Source organism: Heterodontus francisci, chromosome 39 (assembly GCF_036365525.1).
Source record: "Heterodontus francisci isolate sHetFra1 chromosome 39, sHetFra1.hap1, whole genome shotgun sequence".
In the NCBI taxonomy this organism is placed as follows: domain Eukaryota; kingdom Metazoa; phylum Chordata; class Chondrichthyes; order Heterodontiformes; family Heterodontidae; genus Heterodontus; species Heterodontus francisci.
This window is the reverse complement of record NC_090409.1, coordinates 16,720,247-16,735,644: the sequence shown is the minus strand read 5'-3', so window position 1 is coordinate 16,735,644 and position 15,398 is coordinate 16,720,247. Positions and strand designations below refer to the sequence as shown.

General features: G+C 43.6%; 1 protein-coding gene across 1 annotated transcript; it reads left to right on the top strand.

The window, feature by feature from the left end:
• Nucleotides 1-694: 694 nt before the first annotated feature.
• Nucleotides 695-14,692, top strand: LOC137352822 (probable G-protein coupled receptor 139). Its single transcript, XM_068018677.1, has 5 exons — nt 695-761; nt 3,136-4,004; nt 12,119-12,175; nt 14,049-14,142; nt 14,406-14,692. Exons 1-5 carry the CDS (start codon nt 695-697, stop codon nt 14,690-14,692), a joined length of 1,374 nt encoding a protein of 457 aa, XP_067874778.1.
• Nucleotides 14,693-15,398: the final 706 nt, after the last annotated feature.

Sequence of the window (15,398 nt, the reverse complement as noted above, 5' to 3'; positions counted from 1 at the left end):
GCAACCAAACACTCTTCTCTGAAACCATTCTGGTTAATCTCCTCTACACCCTCTCCAGGACCCTCACATCCTTCCCAATGTGTGGTGACCAGAATTGGTTACAGTTCTCAAGGAGTGGTCTAACCAGAGCTTTATACTTTTTGAGCAAAATCTCCTTGCTTTTTTGCTCAATCCCCTATTTATGAAGCCCAAGATACCTTATACTTTCCTAACCTCTCTCTCAATAGTTCCTGCCACCTTTAAAGATCGACGCACAGGAAATTCATTATCTGATTTTATGAACACGGGCCTCTTTGTGTTCTCTTTTCTGTTATTTCTTAATTTGAGATGCTGTATTAATTTAGTTCTGCAATCCGGAGGTACAGATTTTGCATTGTTTTTGGGAAATTGAGTGACCTCAGTCTATTTTTTTCCCTTTTCTAATTTAAGTTGCACCACATATACTCTATTGCAGCAGGGACTTAACTTGGCTGTCGTAATATTTTGGCTGAAATAAAAAAAAACATGTTTTTTAACGATGTTGCAACTTCATTGTCCCTGTGGAGATCCGGCGGGGGTGCGGGTGAGGTGGGGGGGTGGGGTGTGGAGGCGGGGCGGTGGGGGATAAATTAAAGGCTCTGGGAATGTATTGACCGAGAGTTTGATTCGAAGCGATTGCCTGCAGCACGAGGAGACTGATTGCTTCTTACAGAAAATGCTTGCAGCATTCATCATTATTGATAAAATATATTACATGCTCATTGCTGTCATTGGTGTTCCTGGTAAGTAACAATAGCATTTGAAGTTGCATTAATCTCTTTGGTAACTGCTCTCGGGTTCTGCTGTGTGACTGATAATATCTAATCACCACTGTTATATGGGAAGCCAATAAGTGATGTCTGGTGAAATAAACAGACAAGTGGCAGGTGGCATTTAATGCAGAGATGTGTGAAGTGATTCATTTTGGTTGGAAGAATAAGTAGAGACAATATAATATAAAAAGCAAAATTCTAAAGGTGGTGTAGGAGCGGAGGGACCTTGGTGGATATGTGCATAAGCCATTGAAGGTGGCAGGACAGGTTGAGAGAGCAGTTCGTAAAGAATATAGTATCGTGGGATTTATTAATAGGGGCATAGTGTACAGAGCAAGGAGGTTATATTAAACTTGTAAAAATACGGGTTCAGCCTCAACTGGAGTATCATGTCCAGTTTTTGGCACCTCAATTCAGGAAGCATGTAAAGGCATTGCAGAGAGTACAGAAAAGATTCACAAGAATGGTTCCAGGGATGAGGAACTTCAGGTACTAAGATCGATTCGAGCAGTTGGGGCTGTTTTCCACGGAGAAGAGAAGGCTGAGAGGAGATTTCATAACGGCATCCAAACTCATGAGGAGTCTGGGCAGAGTAGATAAGGAAATACTTTGCCACTTGTGAAAGGATCAGGAACAAGAAGGCGACGGTTTAAGGTAATTGTCAAATGAAGCAGACATTAGGAAAAACATTTCTATGCAGCACTGCAGCACTTGGTTAAAGTCTGGAATGCACTGGCAGCGAGTGTGGTGGAGGTTAGTTCAATCGATACAAACAAAGGGGAATTAGACTGTTACCTGAAAAGGAAGAAGGTGCAGGGTTACGGAGAGGAGATGGCGAAATGGCATGAATTGAAATGCTCATTGGGAGAGCTAGTGCAGACATGATGGGCCAAATGGCATTCTTCTGTGCTGTAACAATTCTGTGATTCTGTGAGTATGAACTATTCACCTCATTTGGCAGATTACTTCTCGCCTTCACAGAGTTCATTACATGGCCAGTATCCCGTCACACTCTCAGTCTCGTATGCACTGAGGGTCCCATTTATAATTTATTCAATCAGTTCCTTTCACCCAGCATTCTCGCACCGGCTTTGAGGTGGAAGCACCATGCTTGTAGTTCACTGCTCGTGCTCGTGCAATTTCCCTGTTGCAAATTACAGGTCTGTGAATCTCGTGTTTGAACGTTTGGATATAGGAGTCTATATGGGTCCAAGCTATGCTGCCTTTTCGTGGGATAGGTGAAACATGCTTTGCTTTAATCTGCTCAGGTGACCTCCATTATAATTTATTCTGTTACTTTGAGGATTGTTTTGTTGTCATTTCCTTCTTTCGCTTTGAACTGGACAATTCCATTAACTTTGCTTCAAATTCTACCACACCCCTTCACATGGTTCATCTCCAACTCTTCCCCTCCCATTCTGGAGTTATTGATCTCCATTCTTGGAGATAGGCTGCCCACCAATAGCTAAGTTCATTGTTTCCCATCGATACCTTGACTGCAATTGCTCCCGCCCTGCTTTCTATAAATGCATTACTCCGTTCACCTAGCGTCTCCCTTGATTTTGCATTTGTTTTCTGCTGCCACCTCCATGTCAGTGCTTCTGAAATGTCAGAATTTTCATCAGCACAGGATTCCCCGACATGATGTCTGTCCTGGCCTCCCTCCAGCTGCCAGCATTCCTGAGACCGGACAAAAGCGTCCAGCCGTAGTAAAACCCATAAAGAGGTTACATCAGAGGCTGCTAGCTTCAACAAAATATTTAAATTACCAACTCACTTCCCTGGAAGTGTTTGGCTGTCTGCCCCTTGTTCCACCTATGTTAAACATGACAGTGGGCGGGTTGGGATCATATTAGATTAGATTTTAGATTAGAAATACAGCACTGAAACAGGCCCTTCGGCCCACCGAGTCTGTGCCGAACATCAACCACCCATTTATACTAATCCTACACTAATCCCATATTCCTACCAAACATCCCCACCTGTCCCTATATTTCCCTACCACCTACCTATGCTAGTGACAATTTATAATGGCCAATTTACCTATCAACCTGCAAGTCTTTTGGCTTGTGGGAGGAAACCGGAGCACCCGGAGGAAACCCACGCAGACACAGGGAGAACTTGCAAACTCCACACAGGCAGTACCCAGAATCGAACCCGGGTCCCTGGAGCTGTGAGGCTGCGGTGCTAACCACTGCGCCACTGTGCCGCCCCTTTATAAAATGTTAACTTTCGACCTTACCTCAACCCACCTGTTATTGGGTGCTAAAATATAGCCCTTACTGTCTGAGTTTAGACATGGAAAAATTTTGATCAGTAACTAACAATTTCCTTTCACTTACAGTTAATGTAGTGGCGATTGCGATCCTATCCCGGGGAAAGTGCGGACTCTCCACCTGCACCACTCGCTACCTGGTGGCGATGGCAACGGCAGATCTATTGGTCATTATCACTGATGTCATACTGTATCAGATGAATCTTTATTATTTCCAAGGATCTTTTCTGCACATCACCCCTGTGTGTACTGTTGTCACATTCATGGTTTGTGTAGCTTCAGACTGTTCTGTTTGGTTCACGGTCACTTTCTCTTCTGATCGATTTGTGGCCATTTGTTGCCAGAAGCTGAAAACAAAATATTGCACTGTGAAAATTGCCACTGTGATTTTAGCAACAACCTGCATTCTGTTCTGTTTCAAAAACATACCCCTCTACTTTACACGTGAACCTGGAGTGGTCATCGACAATGTACCTTGGTTCTGTAATATAAAGCCAAGCTATTATACTGAGCTCAGATGGGTGGTCTTTGACTGGTTTGATAAGGCGTTAACACCATTGATCCCATTCGCTTTAATTTTGTTGCTCAACGCTCTAACCGTCAGATACATTTTAGTGGCCAGTCAAATCCGTAAGGGACTGAGGGGTCAGAGCAAAGAACAGAAGCACAGTGACCCAGAGATGGAGAGCAGAAGGAGGTCTGTGATTTTACTCTTCACTATATCCGGAAGCTTCATACTTCTGTGGTCACCATATGTTATAAATTTCTTATATTATAGCATTGCAGGAATAGATCCGAAATATTACAACAATTCTTTGCATATCTTTGAAAGAATCGGATATATGCTTCTGAGTTTAAGTTGCTGCACAAACACATTTATTTATGGGGTGACTCAGTCCAAGTTCAGAGAGCAATTCAGGAGTGCAATAAAATATCCGGTGACATCAATTATTCAATTAGTTAATAAAAAAAACTAACGATAACAAACCAGAGGCGGGTCCCAGATCCTCCAGTCCATTAGTTGAATTATATCAGGAATAACTGGTCTATCAAAAGACAAAGCATTACTTTTGGTTGACAGTTGCAAATTTTTCTTTTGAGAAAGTAACATTAGATTTCATTTCAACTCTTCCATAAAGACTCAATGAAGCTGCTTCCTGTGGCAATTCATTTGCAGCTTTCACAGAAAGAACCTCGTCAATAACTTGGAAGGCAGAGCTGGGTCGCCATTTAGAAGATTGCATTACATAGAATATACATCTTAGAGACAAATCGTTCGCCCCAACTCGCCTTACTGGCGTTCATAATGCACAGGACTTTCCTCCCATTCTATCTGCCTCAGCTCAGCATTTCAGAATATCTTTCTATTCCCTTTTCTCTCATATACTTGTTTAGTTTCCCTTTGATGTCCCTAAGCTATTTGCTTCAACAGCGTTGGGTAGTGGCAATTCCCACATTCTTTCCACGCTGTGAGTAAAGACGTTTCTCCTTATTTTCCCACTGAATGTATTCGTGGCTATCTTGTACTTATGTTCTGTTATATTGGATTCTACCGCAAGTGTAATAATTCCCGCATATCTATCCTGTCAAACCCATTCATAAATTTAAAGACATCTGTCAGCCCTCCTTTAAGTCTTCTATCTTTTAAAGAATCTCCCAGTTCTGATACCAGACAATATCGTTGCGAGTACGAAGCCATTCTCTTCAGTGTCTGCCGCACTTTGCTCCCTTATAACAAAATCTAGCTCTCTCCCGGGCAACTGTCTGAGGTGAATCCAGATTTTTAAAAACATTAGTGCCTTATTTGAATGTGAAATGAGGTTCATGCCACATATCCGTGCCATCACCAAGACTGCTTACTTCCACCTCTTGTATTATTGCCTCATCTAAGATCATCTGCTGCTGAAACTTACATTCATGCTTTAGTTACATCTAAACTTGACCATTCCAATGCACTGCTAGCCAGTCTCCCACACCTTCCACTTCCACAACTTTCAGCACATCCAAACCTCTGCTTTATGTGTTCTACCTCGCACCAAGTCCCGTTCACCATCACTCCTATGTTACATTGGCTCTTGGTGCAGCGACCTCTCAGTTTTAAAATGCGTCAAATACATATTCGCAAATTGCTCCTTGGCCTCGTCTAGATTTCTGCGGTCCCGCAGTTCTGTCCTCATGCACGTCCCTACATTTAAACACCGTTTGTGGCTGTGATTTGCCTGAGGCCCTAAATTCTGGAATATTCCCGCCCATTCATCCCACAAGAAAGATGATTGCCTTTCTACCTATTTTTCTGTCCTCCTTCAAGACACTTTACAAAAACGAGTTTTTATCTTTACCTGATACCTCTCTACGTGGTTCAGGATCACATTTAAGTTGGCAATGCTCCAGTCAAGTGCCTTGGGACGTCCTAATATTTTACTAGAGCTATATAAGTCGATGCTCTTGTTTCTACTGTAAATATATATTGCACTTTTGCCATTGCTTTTATTTCCATATTATCAGATGAAGACCTAGACTAAGCTCAGTATTCTAAGTTTGGTCTGACTGGGGAACTATACAAATTAAACTTAACTTCTACTGCGTTTGAATGTTATACCCCATCAAATAAATGTTAATGCTTTGTTAACATGTGCAATTGTTTCACTGACCTGTGCCTTTAATGATTTGATAACCTACACTCTGGATTGCATTGATCCTTTAGCCCATTCACTTCCCTCTTTACTGAGGCAAGGGACATTATCGATAATACAGAAGAGAAGGAGAATATTCTGTCGATTGTGTCTGTGTCAGCACTTTGGTAGAGCTTTCCAATTAATCCAACTCCTCTGCATGTTTCTTCTATTTCTTCTTTCTTGCACGTATTTATCCCATTCCCCTTTGAATATTAATATTGAATCCGCTTCCACAAGTGTTTCATACAACGCATTCCAGATGCCAACAGCTGTTTGTGTCAAAACATGTTTTTCATATTTTGGTTTGGCCAATCACCTTAAATCTCTTTGCTTTGATTGCTAAAACTTGAGCAGTGGAAAGCTTTTTCCCTCATATACTCTATCAAAACATTCATGATTTTGAGCACCTCCATCAAATCTTCCCTTCACACTTTCTAGTCTGAAATGAGTGAATCCAGATTCTCCTGCATCCTTGACACCATTTTAACAAACCTGGGCAAACTCGACAAGGCCTTAGTTTTCTTTCGGAAGTGTGGTATCAATAATTGATTGTCGAACGCCATCTGAAGCCTAAGCAATAATTTTAAAATGCTTAGTATCAATACGCACAGTGTGGCTTTCGTGCAGAGAGATCGACCGTTGACATGCTGTTCTCCCTTCGTCAGATACAGGAGAAATGCCGTGAACAACAGATGCCCCTCTACATTGCTTTCATTGATCTCACCAAAGCCTTTGACCTCGTCAGCAGACGTGGTCTCTTCAGACTACTAGAAAAGATCGGATGTCCACCAAAGCTACTAAGTATCATCACCTCATTCCATGACAATATGAAAGGCACAATTCAACATGGTGGCTCCTCATCAGAGCCCTTTCCTATCCTGAGTGGTGTGAAACAGGGCTGTGTTCTCGCACCCACACTTTTTGGGATTTTCTTCTCCCTGCTGCTTTCACATGCATTCAAATCCTCTGAAGAAGGAATTTTCCTCCACACAAGATCAGGGGGCAGGTTGTGCAACCTTGCCCGTCTAAGAGCGAAGTCCAAGGTACGGAAAGTCCTCATCAGAGAACTCCTCTTTGCTGACGATGCTGCTTTAACATCTCACACTGAAGAGTGTCTGCAGAGTCTCATCGACAGGTTTGCGTCTGCCTGCAATGAATTTGGCCTAACCATCAGCCTCAAGAAAACAAACATCATGGGGCAGGACGTCAGAAATGCTCCATCCATCAATATTGGCGACCACGCTCTGGAAGTGGTTCAAGAATTCACCTACTTAGGCTCAACTATCACCAGTAACCTGTCTCTAGATGCAGAAATCAACAAGCGCATGGGTAAGGCTTCCACTGCTATGTCCAGACTGGCCAAGAGAGTGTGGGAAAATGGTGCACTGACACGGAACACAAAAGTCCGAGTGTATCAGGCCTGTGTCCTCAGTACCTTGCTCTACGGCAGCGAGGCCTGGGCAACGTATGCCAGCCAAGAGCGACGTCTCAATTCATTCCATCTTCGCTGCCTTCGGAGAATACTTGGCATCAGGTGGCAGGACTATATCTCCAACACAGAAATCCTTGAAGTGGCCAACACCCCCAGCTTATGCACACTACTGAGTCAGCGGCGCTTGAGATGGCTTGGCCATGTGAGCCGCATGGAAGATGGCAGGATCCCCAAAGACACATTGTACAGCGAGCTCGCCACTGGTATCAGACCCACCGGCCGTCCATGTCCCCACTATAAAGACGTCTGCAAACGCGACATGAAATCGTGTGACATTGATCACAAGTCGTGGGAGTCAGTTGCCAGCATTCGCCAGAGCTGGCGGGCAGCCATAAAGACAGGGCTAAATTGTGGCGAGTCGAAGAGACTTAGTAGTTGGCAGGAAAAAAGACAGAGGCGCAAGGCGAGAGCCAACTGTGCAACAGCCCCGACAAACAAATTTCTCTGCAGCACCTGTGGAAGAGCCTGTCACTCCAGAATTGGCCTTTATAGCCACTCCAGGCGCTGCTTCACAAACCACTGACCACCTCCAGGCGCGTATCCATTGTCTCTCCAGATAAGGAGGCCCAAAAGAAAGAAAAAAGAAGTATCATAACGGCACAGAAGGAGGCCATTCAGACCGTCGTGTCCATGTTGGCTCTCTGTCGAGCAAACCAATCAGTTCCATTTCCTGATTTTATCCCCGTAGCCTGGAAGGTTTGTTTACCTCGAGTGTTCATCTAATTTCCTATTGAAATTATTCATCATTTATGCTTCCACCACCCTTGCAGACAGCAAGTTCCAGGTCATTACCACACGCTGCATAAAGCAAAGCTTCCTCACATCACCCCTGCATCTCTTGGCCGAAACCTTAAATCTGTGTCTGCTAGCCCATGGACCATCAACTAATTTTAACAACATTCCTTTGTCTACCCTATTTAAACCTATCATCATCGTGTACATGTCTATCAAATCTCCCCTCAATCACCTTTGCTCCAAGGAGAGAAAAATACCTTCTCTAAACTAACTTCGTAGCTAAAATCTCTCACCCCGAGACCATTCTGTGAACTTACCTCTGCACCCGTTCAAAGACCCTCACAACCTTCCTAAAGTGTGGAGACCACAACTGGATGCAATATTCTGGTTATGGCCTAAGAAGGGCTTTATAAAGATGCTGGATAACTTATCTGGTTTTCTACTCAATAACTCTATTTATGAGCCCAGGATACCATATGCTTTGCGAACTACTCTCTCAATATGTCCTGCCACCTTCAAAGATCTATGCACATGCATCTCCCGGTTCCTTTGTCCCTGCACACTCTTTAGAACTGTAACATTTATTCTGTTTTGCCTCTCCTTCTCCCTTCTGCCAAAATGTATCACCTCACACGTCTCAACCAAATTCTATCTGCCATGTATCCGCCCATTTAGCGAGCTGTTCTATGTCCTCTTGCAGTCAATTAGTATCTTCCTCGCTATTTGCTGCACCTCCAAGTTTGGCATCATCGTAACTTTTGAGATTTTACTCTGTATTCCAAAATCCAAGCCGTTATTTTTATATCATAAAAGCAGCAGCCATAGCATTGAACCTTGGGGAACACCACTAGCTACAATTTCCCAATCTGAGAAACAAGCATTTACCACCACTCATTGTATTCACCACTGAAGCCATTTTAAAAAAATCCAAGCTGACACTTACCTATTCGATGGACCTAAGATTTTCACCATCCTTTTATGTGGTACTTTGTCAAACGCTTTCTTAAAATCCATGCAGCAGTCCAATTGCTTTTCCTTCAGCGACCATATCTGTTACTTCATGAAACAAAAAATCAATTAGGTCAGTCAAGCCTTTCACACATCCATGCTGGCTCACCCTAACGCCTTCAAACCTATCCAAGTGCCTGTTGATTTCATCCCGTGATTATTTTCTCTAAACCATTGATTTTAAACTGACCGGCCTGTAGTTACTAGGAATGTGTTAATGTATTAAATTCGCTGATGGCACTAAAATTGGTGGTGTCATGAATAGTGAGAAGGAAAGTCTTAGATTACAGGACGATGTAGATGGGCTGGTAAAATGGGTGGAGCTGTGGAAATGAAATGTAATCCTGAGAAGTGTGATCTGATGCATTTTGGGAGGACTAACAATGTAAGGGAATATACAATGGATGGTAGGACCCTAGGAAGTACAGAGGGTCAGAGGGACCTTGGTGTACTTGTCGATGGATCACTGAAGGCAGCTGCACATGTAGTAGGGTGGTCAGGAAGGCATATGAGGTACTTTATTTTATTAGACGAGGCATAGAATATAAGAGCAGGGAGGTTATGATGGAGCTATACAAAACGCAAATTAGGCCACAGCTGGAGTACCTAGTACAGTTCTGGGCACCACACTATAGGAAGGATGTGATTGCACTGGAGAGAGTGCAGAGGAGATTCACCAGGATGTTTCCTAGGCTGAGTATTTCAGCTATGAAGAGAGATTGAAAAGGCAGAGAAGGCTGAGGGGAGATATGATTGAGGTGTACAAAATTATGAACAGCATTGACAGGTTAGATAGGAAGAAACCTTTCCCCTTAGTGGAGGCGCCAATAACCAGGGGGCATAGATTGAAGGTAAGGTGCAGGAAGTTTAGAGGGGATTTGAGGAAAAAAAGTCACCCAGAGGGTGGTTGGAATCTGGAACGCACTGCCTGAAGAGGTGGCAGAGGCAGGAATCCTCACAACATTTAAGAAGTCTTTAGATGAGCACTTGAAACGCCAAAGCTACGGGTCAAGTGCTGGAAATGGGATTAGAATAGTTAGGTGCTTGATGGCCAGCACATACACGGTGGACCGAAGGGCCTTTTTCTGTGCTGCATAACGCTATGATTCGATGAGCCTTTCTTGAATAGCAGTGTTGCATTTGTCACTTTCCAATATTCTGGTACCTCCCCCTTATTTAGGGTAGTTTGGAATATTTTTGAAAGCCCTTCAGCTATACTCACTCGCACTTCCTTCAGCAACCGGGCATGCAAGCTAACCGGACCAGGTGATGTATCCATGCTAAGCATAGCCAGTCTTTCCACATCCTGCCTAACAATTTTCACCTCATTTATTATCTCCACCATCTCAAACTTCTACAATATTTTGTCAGAATTTTTTTCCTTTGTAAACACTGATAGAAATTATTAATTTAGTATTCTAGCCTTGCCCTTCGCCTATCATCATATAGCACCACTTTCTTTCTAAATGTCCCCAACCCAGCTCTTCCTCCCAACATGCATCAACTTCAGTTTGACTTCATTGTTCTTGTGCACAATGTCTCTATTTATGAAGCCAACTAAACTATATACTTTTTAACAGCCTTCTCAACTTGTCCTGAACTTCATATATTTGTGTACACGTTACCCCTCAGTCTCTCTATTGCTGAGCACGCTTCAAAATTATATCATTTATTTTCTATTGCCTACCTTCATTCATCCCATCCAATTGAATCACGTTACAGTTCCCTGTGTTAAATTTGAACTGACATGTGTCTGCCCTATTTTAATTCACTCACTGGATGTGAGAAATGCTGGCAAGACTATTATCTATAGTACATCCTTAACTGCCCTTGAGAAGATCCTGGTGATCTGCCTTCTTGAACGACTGTAGTCCATCTGAAGGAAATGCTCCCACAGTGGTGTTAGTTTAGGAGAAGCTGGAGTCTGACCAAGAGATAATGAAGGAACAACAATATATTTCCAAGCCAGTATATTGTGTGATTTAGGATAGAACTTGGAGATGGTGGTGCTTCCGTGCACCTGTTGTCTTGTCCTTCTAGGTAGTGCTACGCCAATGTGCTTTCTTGTGTGATAATTTTCTTTAATTCACTTACTGGAGAACTGAGCTTTTTCTATTTCAATAGACATGTAAGAAAGACAACTTTGCTAGCAGCTTAAAATGGCTCCCTAGTTTGCAACACTACATTGTTTGCTACATTGAAAAGGACTATGAGGAGGGAGACGAAATGGTTGCATAAACCAGCAAGAATTAAGAGTCAGGCATGTTAAAGGAACTGCCTGTTCATTTTAGCAAGCGAGACATACTTCTAACTAACACGTTCGAATGATTAAGTGACTGTCGTGTGTAAAGCCCCTCTCCATCTGTGGTTTTAAGCTTGTGTCTGTTCTGCAACGGAGAGAGGAGAAGCAACTGAGCTCAGACATGTTCAGACTCAATTGGGTCTCTCTCTCTCTCTCTCTCTCTCTCCATTACAGCTTTAAAGCTTTCAAATCCTGCCTGCTGACTGACCATCTCTGCATACTTCGACTACAATCAGCAACCCCATTGGAGGAAATCAACTGCATCGCTGTCTCCAGGAAACCCACCGAACTGGTAATCTATAACTTCAAATTAAAGCACTCAGGACCACTGAATTCAGCCAGAAGCCGCCGAATCACCAAACTCCACAGACAGTATACATTTTTTAGTGTCTGACTCAACCAATCTATCTTTACCCACTTTGTAACCAATTTGTGTGTGTGAAAGTCTCCAGTGTGCATGCGTGAGTGAAATTTGGCTCATTGTTTCTTAGTTTGTATTAGTTTCCTTTAGGAACAATAACGGCAATCTCTTTCTTTGTTAACTCAGAAAGTGTCCGATTGTTTTTTGCTATGATTGTAGCAGGTAAGTAACAAAACTACTGAATTGGCCAGTGCATCCTCATTATCTGAAAATTGAACCTGCATTAATCAAACAAGGAGAGGAAAAAGAGGAAAATCCTTCGCCCCCCCTGCTCCTCACTATGTTCTTACATGGCCTTTCCTTATCCCATATAGAATGCATTTATTGTATTCCCTCATCAAGCTTCAACCAGTTACTTAATGAAAAAAACAAACTTTAATTAAATGTGCGAAATACGACCTGACTTTTTGAAATGCGAGCTGGCTCTCCTTCATAAAAACCTCTCCAAGTTATTATTATTTTTTCCCCTGACCATTGTCTGTTAAATTGTACCTACCACTGATGTTAAACTAACCGGTTGTTGTTGCTGGGAATGGCTTTATATCTTTTCCTGAACAAGAGTGTCACATTTTATTTCAACTTTCCAGTCCTCTGGGATGTCACCTGTAATTACAGAAGACCAGAAGAGTATGACCTAACCTTATATTATCTCTACCCTTACTTACCTGAACAACCTAGGATGTAACCCATCGGATCAGGCGACATATAAACTCTAGACATAACGAGAATTCGAACTGTACATGTTGGCAAATCGTCCACCACCACAAAAAGCCATTCTAATTTCCTCGCCACCCCGCAAAATGTCCTCATTCCTACCCACCCCGAAACAATATCCTCTGCTTCTCCCCATCACAAACTAATCTCTAGTCTAGGATTTCCAGCTCTTTTCCCCGAACCCAACACCCTCAGTGCCTCCACAGCCCAATGGATATCCTCAGCCCTTCGCCAGTCTACCGATGAACATCTGCTCCTTCCCAAATCACATATGTTTTTAACTCCTCCCCACACCAGCTAACAGAGGGCGGCACAGTGGCACAGTGGTTAGCACCGCAGCCTCACAGCTCCAGGGAACCCGGGTTCGATTCCGGGTACTGCCTGTGTGGAGTTTGCAAGTTCTCCCTGTGTCTGCGTGGGTTTTCTCCGGGTGCTCCGGTTTCCTCCCACAAGCCAAAAGACTTGCAGGTTGATAGGTAAATTGGCCATTATAAATTGTCACTAGTATAGGTAGGTGGTAGGGAAATATAGGGACAGGGGGGGATGTTTGGTAGGAATATGGGATTAGTGTAGGATTAGTATAAATGGGTGGTTGATGTTCGGCACAGATTCGGTGGGCCGAAGGGCCTGTTTCAGTGCTGTATCTCTAATCTAATCTAATCCCCACCCCTTCCCAAATCATCTAACATCCACAGTTCCACACCATCCCCAACTAATATCAGCAGCTCCATTCCGCCCCACCTAAATCCCACAGCTCCTCGCCTTCCTCATCCGATGTCCTCAGCTCCTCGCCAGCAAACCTGATATCTTCAGCCAGTCCCCACTCTCAGCTGTTGTTACCTTTACCTCCTCCAAAAACTCACTTACATTTTCAGTTCTGATGAAAGGCCACAGACCTGAAACGTTAACTCTGCTTCTCTCTCCTGAGATGCTGCCAGACCAGCTGAGTATTTAAAGCACTTTTTGCTTTTATTTATTTATTTTTTTAGTCCCTTGTCACCTATTACCTTCAGATCATCCCCCATTTACACTACAAACCAAGATCCTCCCTATCCCACCTACTATTCTCAGGGTGGTGGGGGTCTGGATCTCACTTCCTGAAAAGAGAGTTGAGGCAGAGACCCTCAACTCATCCAAAATGAGTCAGGATATGTACCTCAAGTGCCTTAATCTGCAGGGCTACGGACCAAATGCTGGAAGGTGGGATTAGAATAGGTGACCAGCACAGACACGATGGGCCAAGTGGCCTCTTTCTGTGCCATAAACGTTCTATGATTCTAGTTCACCGCAAAATGATACTTCAAGTTGCACACAGAGCTCAAACTATCTGTGTCTTGGGCATTCCTATAAGTGTGCTTCCAATTTCCACTCTTCCATCAACTTTGCATGGTCCTTCTCCGACGCATCCCTCCCTTCCTCGACTTCTCTGTCTCCATTTCTGGGCATAGGCTGTCTCCTAATATTCATTATAAGCCCACTGACTCCCACAGCGACTTCGATTGAACATCTTGACACCTGTAAGGTGTCCTGTAAGGACTCCATTCCATTCTCACAACGTTTCTGTCTCCGACGCATCTGCTCTGATGATTCATACTTCCACAATTACGCTTCTGATATTTCTTGATTTGTCCATAGCCGAGGATTTCCTCCCATTACAAGGCCCTCAACCATGTCCGGCTCATTTCCCGCATCTCTACCCACACCCCTTCCTCGCCCTCCCAGAACCACGGCAAGGTCCCCCTTGTCCTTGTCCTCACCTTCCACCCCAGCAGTTTTCACATCTAAAGGATCATTCTTCACCATTTCTGCCATGTTCAGCGTGATGCCACTATCAAACGCATCTTCCCCTCCCCTTCCCCTGTTTGTATTCAGAAGGGATCTTTCCCTCCATGACACCCTGGTCCGCTCCTCCATTACCCCGCCACCTCGTCCCCTTCTCACGTCACAAGGTGTAATAGTTGCACTTTAACCGCCTATCTGCTCACTATACAGGGCCCCACACACTCCTTTCAGGTGAAGCAGCGATTTACTTGTACTTCTTTCAATGTCGTATTCACTGCTCACAATGTGGTCTCCTCTACATTGGGCAGACCAAACGCAGATTGGGTGACCGCTTTGCTGAACAGCTCTGCTCATTCCGAAAGCATGCCCCCCAGCTTCCTGTCGCTTGCCATTTGAACAACCCTCCCCCCTGCTCTCATGTCCACATTTTTATTCTGGGCTTGCTGCAATGTTCCAGTGAAGATCAGCGCATGCTCGAGCAACAGCATCTCATTTAACGATTAGGCACATGACAGCCTGCCGGACTGAACATTGAGTTCAATCATTTCAGGGCATGACTTCTCCCCCCTTTTATTTTTAGTTTTGCTTTTTATTTTTAATTTTTATTTCATTTTGTTCTAGTTTGTTTCATCATTTTTTGTTGCCATATGCCTGCCCTCTGTTTTTTTTCCATGTTCGTGCTGTTGTTTAGGGATTTCGTTATTCTGTTATTTAATACCCCATCTGCACTAACACAGCCTCTTTCACCACACCATTAACATACTCTTTGCCTTTGCCCCATGACCTCCTTGTCAGTTATTCTCCCTGACCTTATGTTGTAGCAACAATTTCCTTTTTGTTCTTTTTTGCCTCGCCACCACTTTATTTGCTTAAAACCTATTAAATTTCTAACTTTTGCCAGTTCTGATGAAAGGTCACTGAACTGAAACGTTAACTCTGCTTCTCTCTCCACAGATGCTGCCAGACCTGCTGAGCATTTTCCAGCAATTTTGCTTTTATTTTACTAAATTGATCCCTGGGATGAAGGGGCTATGATGAGAGGCTGAGTAAATTGGGCCTATATTCTCTGGAGTTTAGAAGAATGAAAGGTGATCTAATTGACACTTAGAAGATTCTGAAAGGGCTTGAGAGGGTAGAAGCTGAGAGATTGTTCCCACTGGTCAGGGAATCTGGAACACGGAGACACAGTCTCAGGATCATTCA